The sequence below is a fragment of the Hippoglossus hippoglossus genome, chromosome 12 (assembly GCF_009819705.1).
Source record: "Hippoglossus hippoglossus isolate fHipHip1 chromosome 12, fHipHip1.pri, whole genome shotgun sequence".
NCBI lineage: Eukaryota > Metazoa > Chordata > Actinopteri > Pleuronectiformes > Pleuronectidae > Hippoglossus > Hippoglossus hippoglossus.
The window spans coordinates 13,296,475-13,305,058 of record NC_047162.1 but is presented as its reverse complement, the minus strand read 5'-3'; the positions used below and the strand labels follow the sequence as shown (position 1 = coordinate 13,305,058).

The window sequence follows — 8,584 nt, the reverse complement described above, 5'->3', positions numbered from 1 at the left end:
ATAGATAGATGGATAGATGGATTGGTAGATAGTCTCATAGAGTTCCAGCTGTTATTTCCAGGGTTTGTTCAGTTGCATTATGAAATAACAGTGCCTCTTTCTTTACAGTCATGAAACTTCTTTACTTCCTTTAGAACAATCATTAGCTGCCAGGCATCTTTTTAATGTTTCCCATCAATAGATTATGTCAGATTATTGAAAGATCAGTTTTGAGAGTAGGAGCCTCTGTTTGTGAGTGGGTGTGTTAAACGGCAGAGGAAACTCCTTCATATAAAAAGCTCATGCAGCAGCTCGAATCATTCACAGCTACAGGAAGAAGGAAACACCACATGAAATACCACTTACTGTCACTGCAGGTAAGAACGCATTTTATGAGCTCATATAAAACAACAGCAACTTTAAAACTTAATTTGTTCTTATTTCATATGTTTATTATATATTATCATGTTTCTTATTATTATTGTATTGTTGTATTGTTTTTCACTATTAATCATTTGGTGCTAGTAGAAGTTTATTTATGAGGAATTAGTTATGATATGTCATGTGTGTGTGTTTAGAATTACTGTAGACAACCCTGCCGACCTGTTTGATCATGTCACTTAACTTTGAGGTTCAAATAAGAACAAACTATTTGGATGGACTCTAAGTGCAAGAAACACAAAGAAATGCAGTTAACCTTTTTTATTTTAATTATACCTACAGTGAGTAGAAAAACAGGTCACCAAGCTTAGTCAGTGACAGCTTTACCTTCATTCAAATGCTTGCAAAGTTGTGCCGAGCTGCAGCCATAGACTGTATATGAAGAATATATATCTTTATATTATATACAGTCTACAGCTGTGGCTCCATTTGAAAGGAAAACAGCACAGAAAATAAAAACTGTTGTGCTTTTCACGTCAACATTTCACTCAAGTCAAAATGTGTGTATGATATATTAAAAGCTTTACTTGTATGTATGGGAAGAGCATTGTCCTGAAGGAATAACTAAACATAAACAGTCATGCTAATGTAAACAAGGTGACGGTTGAACACAGAGCCAAACCGCAGCATTCTTGAGCTATTTTTGTTTCTTTATCTTGATTAAACCAAAAAAGGAAGTATTGCTGCTGAGTCATGCTTAGATAGGGGTAAACAATTTTTGGCTCATAATCATGTGTTTTGCTCCTCATGGTTGTTCAGGGTTAATAGCAAAGTGATTAAACCCACATCGCGTCTTCTCCAGTAAAATGACTCATGTTGTAAATAACATGAGGTCAAACGTGGTTAAATGAGTCAGCATCTGAAAAAAATCCCTTTGTGTGTTTCCCTTAGCTCTCAATGGACTGGGCCCTGTTTGTAATTTTGCAAGTCTTGTTTCAGCCATCGCTCTCAGGTGTGTACAACAACTGAAATGTAATTAAAAGCACAAATTTAATCTACATGAGACTTGTTCAACCTAAACTCTACATGAACCTTTGGATTATCTCCGTGCAGACCTGTTCACTGTTGAGGCGGATCGAAACACGTACAAGTCGGAGCTCGGAAGAGACGTGGTGATGGGCTGCAGGTTTCAGCCTAAACTGTCAAATCCTGACCCAGAGCTGAGGGTGACCTGGCACTGGATCAAAAGTGGCGATGCCCGGGAGGTGTACCGGATGAATAATGGCGTGGAGAAGTCCGCAACTCCGGAGTATCAGGGCAGAGTAAAACTCCTCACAGAGCAGCTGAGAAATGGCTGGGCCAAACTAAAGGTGATTTCTCATATAACATTTGTTGCAGGTTATTTCCTGTAAAATGTTCCCAAGTGACATAAAACATGAGCCGTCTCCTTTTCATCCTGTTGGGAATGACTCATGTGAGGGTCAACTTTCTCCCTTGTCGTGCGGAGGGGCCAGACAGCTGACAGTTGAAAAAGTCTCATATTTATCCAGGAAATAATATCTGCGGTATCACCATCTTTCAGTTGTTAAGATTTGGTGCCTCTCTCACTTTACCAACCCATAATTTGGTATTTTCAGCAACTGTACCAACGTCTGTTTCTACAGATGGATGACGCTTCTCTTCGATACACACACACAGGACCAATCACTAGTCAGTCTCAGATGTGGATAAAGTTTCCAGAAAAATGAGCCCTTGAACTACTTACAATCACAGAAACCATCTTTGAGATAAATTTATCCAACATGTACTTTGACTTTTTAGTTTGGTCCATGTACCATCTGTTAACTTGGAGGAGGTGGGGTTTAGGAGCTGCTTTGGCCTCACTTTTCTGGAGCGGTCATGTCATCCATCTTTATTTAGAGTCTATGGTTTGGCCACTATGGAAATCACCAAATTTACCAGAGATAATCATCATAAACTTCCTCTTTCTGGTGAAGAACTCAAATAAATGCAGTTGTCAAAAGTTTAAGAGTTCTACATGTGTCCATAAGATACTGGACTTACTTGCTTTTCTTAAAGAATGGATGAATGAGAATAAGAATCTTCGCAGATACATAAAAAGTATGTTATTACGTCGATGAAAGTTCAATTAATGAAGTGTTCAGAAAGTTGTTGATATTTAAAACATGGAACACAGAATTCAAACCGTTTGTGTATGTGACTTTAACGTGTCACTTGTGAGGATAATTCAGGAATGTTCTTCTTTGCTCACTTTACAGCTCTCCAATCTCCGGATCAACGACTCTGGGACGTATCAGTGTTTGGTGGCGACGGCAAAAGGAGCCGACTATAAAACAATAACTCTGTCCGTTGTAGGTATGTACACACCACATCTGTGACAGTGCAACAGTAACTTTGGTAAAGTAAAGTCTTCGGGGGCTTAGTTCTGCGAAGGCTCTTTGGCAATGATCTGTGTTCTGACATTTCTGGGAAGTGAAGAATCTCAATCATTCTGAAAATGAAACCTACAAGCGAGTGTCTGTTTGGCTTATTTAAACATGCCTCAAGATCTGCCTCTTCCCATCAACATTATGCAAGATCGTATCATAGTATTGTTCTGCTCTGGTTCTAATTTCTCTTCTTGTATTTATTCTGCACTTCTCCTCCAGCACCTTATAAATCAGTGACTAAACGCATAGAGAAGACCGCAGAGGGGCATCACGTGCTGTTGACCTGTCAATCAGAGGGATACCCCGAGTCGTCTGTTGTGTGGCAGGATGGACGCCTGAAGGAACTCAGACCCAACACCACCGCTGTACCAACAGCAAACCAGCTGTTTAAAGTCACCAGTCAGATACGTGTCAGCGCACGGGACAAAAACAACTACACATGCAACATTACAAATGACGGCCGCGTCGCAACATTTCAAGTTCCAGGTACGTTTCCTTTGAGCCTTTCTATGAAGACATATAACCCCCCTTTTCTCCTCAGTCCCTGTTTGCTGCTCAAACAAAATCTAAAAAAGAAAAAAAGAATCAGTTGAGAATCTTGCAAACTTCTGCATTCTGTGTTGTTATTTGGAGTTTTTGGGGTTTCATGCAAGCCAACGCGTCAACATCCGGCCATTTTCTACAAATAAAATAAAACTGTCCCAGTTTGATGTGTGATAAGCTAGAAGTTGTGGGTGTGCATAGGAAATACATCATCAGTTTCCATGGCCTACATAACTTCTCTGAGATAGAGACATCTGACAGTATAGATTCCTGTATGAGCAGTGAAGCTGTAGGTGGTGTTTGAGGTCTGACGCAAGAGGTGTTTTCATGTGTGGGACCGTGTGACATCAAGGCTCTTCCTGTTTGTGCCAATGTTTAATTTTGCTCTATTGGCTGCTGCACGTCAGTATTTTAAATGAATATATTATTCTCAGCGGTTACTGCACCTGAAATCAAATAAGAGCTGTTTGTTAATTTTTTGATGAATAAAGGGAAATGGACCAAAGTGAAAAGACCAAGGTTTAGCAATACTAATCCAAACAACAATTCCGCAAAGCATGAGAAACTTTAACAGCTGCATTTATTTGAGATAGGAGGAAGTTTGTCGTGTTGGTCTTTGGTATGTTTGGTGATTTCCACTGTGGCCAAATCATAGACTGTAAATCAGACAGACATGACAGCTCCCCACAAGTGAAGGCAAGGCGTCTCGATCGTCATCTGCAGTGTAGGTCATAAACCCCACCTCCTCCATGTTAGTGGATGGGACATGGACCAAACTTTTCTCAAAGATGTTTTCTCATTTTAGGTAGTTTTAATCACACTGATAAATGTTTAAGTGTTAAGTTTTTACACTATGTTTATGAGCATTATTACCGTAGATATTTTGGCTTTATTTCTGGATAACGGGAGGAAGTGGGGAAGTGTCGTCCATCTTTATATGCAGTCTATGGGCCTAACATCTTAAAAGCATGGGTGTAAATGACTGTATGCCAACACTTGTCCTGACTCTGTCCCTCTTTCCACAGATGAAATACCTATTCCACAGATAAAAAACGAGGCTCTCTACATCATATTGAGCATTGGAGCCGTAATGGCCGTGATCATCGTTGCGGTGCTCATCTACAGACGACGAAAAGGTAACGATTCATTCTGTTCTTCATGTGTACAGCACAAGCGTTAAAGTCAACAACACAGAGACCGCAGGTGCAGAAAGGAGAAAAATATTGAAAATCTAAATCAGAATAAAAATGGTCTTGTCCACTGGCACGTGCACACTCGGCACAGCAATGCATCATAACTCAAAACAGCTGCAGTGAAATGTTAAAGTGACACAGTGACAAATGGCAGTACAAGGCAATACAAGCGATAAATCCTGCAGAACATTAACGCACATCGGCCACAGTGGAAGTAACACAACAACAGAAACTAACAGATACAACTGCAAAAGATTATTAAATTTATAATAAACAGGCTGTGGTTATGATGGGCATGTTGACACTCAAACTATTTTTAGGAAAGGAAGGTGTAGAATCCAGTTATTTGGGGACGTACCAGCTCTTAACTTTATTATTTCCTCATTGTAGGTGTTCACACTGGTTTGTTTTTAACAATGGTTTAGTTTAAAAAAGAAAAGAAAAGTGAGAATACTGCAGTGAGTTGAAACAGAGAAAAACTTTTAAGAGAACAACTTTAACAAAAGAACTTAATTGTCAAACCTGATCTGGAAACATATCTTTAGTTTCACCTTAACTTACACTATCACTGGATTTGTTACTCAGCATTAAAAATGTAACCGTCACAGTAAAGTCCACGTGAGCTCTGATATTTACTGAGATTAAAGTTGACCTACACCATTCTCCTACTGAAAAGAGGAAGTGTTGTGACATGTTTACAGAACAGGTACCGTAAAGCTCTGTCATCTTCCTTTCGAGGGAATTTTATCAGCACATGACTTCGTTCTTTTGGAACTGACATGTGTCACAACCAAAAAAACTACAGAAACATCCCGTTATTAGTGTGTGTACGTGTGTGTGTGTGTCAGGGGAATTCAGGGTTATTTGTAAATGCATGGCTGGTTTTTAAGTGTTGCACGTTTGTGTAATCCCCAAACAAACACCTCCATCGTTTCTACAGAAGACTTAATCACACGTTTCTATATTTGTATGAATGTATGAACACGATAACAAGACGACTTCCCTCAGTTACTTGTCGGGAAATGTGTGGGAAAATAGAAACTTGTGAAAGAGTGAACCTTAAAAAAAGGAAATAAGTATAGCACATTGACTCACAGGCAAGAATGTTGTATCGGTACTAAAATATACCAAATATTCAAACATTACAATCGTTCTTTATTATATCATCATAACAGCATAAGACCCAGATGCCCACCCAAGGCAGGTAGAGACAGATATTTTACTAAGAGACTCAGATGGTCCAGACAGGCAGGCAGATTCAAAACATGATGGAAAACAGTATAAGGTAATCACAAAGGTGGAAAACACGTCGGAGCAGGAAGTAGAACCACATGTTGAAGGTGATTTTCCAAAAACAAAACAGGTTATAACTCGCAGTCCACGTGTCGAGTCACAGAAGGGACAGGTCATGACATAGAGAGGATACATGAGCTCAGCATTCTGTCAAACATGAAGAGAGATGAGTTCATGTTAATCACTTCTCCACACACAATTGTGTCGCATTTTAATGAAGCTGATTTAAATGATTAACTGAAACCACATACAGGGCTAAAACAAACATGTACAGATAATGACTTCCCCTCTGTTACTGCTCTAAACAAACACACACTCTGTACCTGTATTAAAAGAAATGTGTTTTGTGTAGGATCCAGCGCTCTGAGTGCCAGGAACCTTCTGGGTGTTGATCTGGGTCGATATTGTCCTTCTGCCACCTGTAAGTCTGAACACAGCTCTTTTTATTTGTACTGTTGAGTCTCATCTGTTGCTCACTGTCAGCATTACCTTACGATGACTCAGTAGCTCACTGCTCCCTTTACAAAGACAGAGCTGAGGGTAGCATATACAGCCTCAGGTTGTGAGAGGTGGAAACTGTGAACACGAAAGATTTTCTGCAACAGATAGTTTTGTGTTGCGTTCAGAAGGCTGAGCTCATCCTGTACTGTCTCCGTGGTGATTCATTTCACCCTGTACATTATAAAAGCTTGATGAGGTTTGATAGACTGAAACAAAGCTATTAAAAAATGATTCTCCTACGCACCCGTCTATATACACGCTATATATGAAATAAGTTATTTAATAAAGTAAATTACATAAAGTTAAAATACATTATGTGAATGTTCTGTGTGTTCTAACAACACTTTTCTCTCCATCAGGTCTACAAATACATACAGAAAACGAGGAGGAGAGAACTATTTTAAAATGTAAGTGACTCTAAGAGTATTTATAACATGATTTATGATTTTCAGTATAAATGATTATAATTAAATAACATCTTATAGGTTTCTGTGTTTTCTTTATTAATTATCTGTTTAGCAATACCAGTCAAAAAAGGATTAGTGTAAGACTGAGCTCAGATGTTTAACACTTGAGATACCGACATCAACATATGGACAGTTTTGAACAACCCTTTAAAAAAGACTGTAGACGATTAACAATCATCCTTTATTACAAAGATATCAGCCAATTACTTCACGTCAATGTTCATTTCATTGGTCTTAATCAAAAGTGTTGATAGGATCATTATCAAGTGTGTTGTGTTGTGTGCAGGTGGCATGGAGGAAAATCTGGGAGAGTTTCTGAAAGAGCATTATTCCGACTCCTTCAGTAAAGAGTCGAGACGCTCGTGGGACGTTCTCACCGTGGAGGAGTTACCTCGCAGGCTCCAAAACAAGTGAGTCACAAATTGTCATTTCAGAACGGAACATAGGGAGCAAGACATTCAAAGCTAAAGTCTGTATTCTGTGATTTTTTCAGGCCTGTAGTTTATACATTTTCTTGTCTTGTTTTTTCAGTGAGGGCAAGGCCATAAAACTTCAAGCTGTGCTCCCAGAAGCTGGAGAGACACTTTTCCTCGAGGGACCTCCAGGGAGCGGGAAGACGACCCTAGCTCAGATCCTGGTCTCTTCTTGGACCGAGGGACGGACAAACCTCATCGATCTCAGCACCCTCCGACTTCTCGTTTACGTCGACTGCAGTGCAGTGGAGGGCGAACTGTTCCAGGAAGTATTGTCTCAACGCTCGCTGATAAACACGACAGAGGACAAGCTGAGGACAGTGTTAACCAGGAGCTGCGAGGCTCTGCTGTTGTTGGACGGGTACAGAGAAGGATGCAGAACTTTTGATGAGTCCTTAAAGAGGTTCCTGACTGAGAGGGGGGGATGCAGGGTGCTGGTCATGGCCTCTCCTGCAAACTGCCCAACACTCAAAGCGACATGTGGAACAGGAGGGATCCTGAGGCTCGAGACACAAACTGTGTGATACTGATTTATGACAACAATGCACTTGTTACGTTTTTATTCTTTTTATATTCAAGAAGTTGTTGTCTCGTCCAATTTTTTAAAAGCCCAAATGCTGCAAAATGTAAATTTAAAGTATTATTCCGTTTACATAGGAAATGTAATTAATTTACATTTTGTGTTCTATGTTTTGTTACATGTCAACTTTTTTTATAAAGTTTATAAAAGTTTATAAAAAACGAAAGTAGCTACATCTTTTATTATGTCTCAGCTTGTGAACGCAACATCTCAGGAACGTCGACTTGAACTCCCAGATGAACTGATTAGATTTTAGCGGTCAAAGGTCAAAGTACAAGGTCATGGGGACCTCATGTTCTTGTGAAAGTAATATATCAGGGACAACCATCGAGAATTTCATTACATCTGACAAAAACATGTACTTGGACTGAAGAATGAGCAGATCAGAGTTTTTGGCCTCTTGAACATATCTCAAGTCTGCCTTTATCAGATTTCAGTGGTCAGAGGTCAAAGGTCACAGTGACCCCATATGTGCCTGGAAAACAAATGTATTTGAACTGAAACTGCACTTATTGGTGGAGGCTTACAACTGAAGGGTGATAATTCCAGTTTTATCCCTTTATAGTTTGCACCAGTCATGAAACCCCTGGTAGTGATTTCAGCTATACTTTAAACTCAGGCTCCATTAGATGTGATAGTTTGCAAAAGTTGTTTCAATTTCTGTTCTGTGTCAGAGCAGGAGAAAGAGATTAGGGTCAGTTACTGCAATCAGAGCAGCAACAGT

General features: G+C 39.6%; 1 protein-coding gene across 2 annotated transcripts; it reads left to right on the top strand.

The window, feature by feature from the left end:
* Positions 1–258: 258 nt before the first annotated feature.
* Positions 259–8,009, top strand: LOC117771561 (CD276 antigen-like). Of its 2 annotated transcripts, none has more exons than XM_034602063.1 (10): positions 259–356; positions 1,312–1,372; positions 1,474–1,730; positions 2,640–2,736; positions 3,030–3,296; positions 4,379–4,489; positions 6,192–6,260; positions 6,700–6,745; positions 7,089–7,217; positions 7,339–8,009. In XM_034602063.1, exons 1-10 carry the CDS (start codon positions 282–284, stop codon positions 7,802–7,804), a joined length of 1,578 nt encoding a protein of 525 aa, XP_034457954.1. In that variant the 5' UTR covers positions 259–281; the 3' UTR covers positions 7,805–8,009. The 2 variants fall into 2 exon arrangements, with proteins under 2 accessions (XP_034457954.1, XP_034457955.1); XM_034602064.1 differs by having other exon boundaries at positions 6,700–6,747; positions 7,094–7,217.
* The last annotated feature ends 575 nt before the right edge of the window (positions 8,010–8,584 follow it).

Bases quoted from the DNA above. Each gene is read 5' to 3' on its own strand.
- LOC117771561 (XM_034602063.1), top strand. From the start codon at position 282: ATGCAGCAGCTCGAATCATTCACAGCTACAGGAAGAAGGAAACACCAC. The intron at 1,373-1,473 runs GTGTGTACAACA...ATCTCCGTGCAG, and splicing joins GTTTCAGCCATCGCTCTCAG to ACCTGTTCACTGTTGAGGCG. The intron at 1,731-2,639 runs GTGATTTCTCAT...CTCACTTTACAG, and splicing joins ATGGCTGGGCCAAACTAAAG to CTCTCCAATCTCCGGATCAA.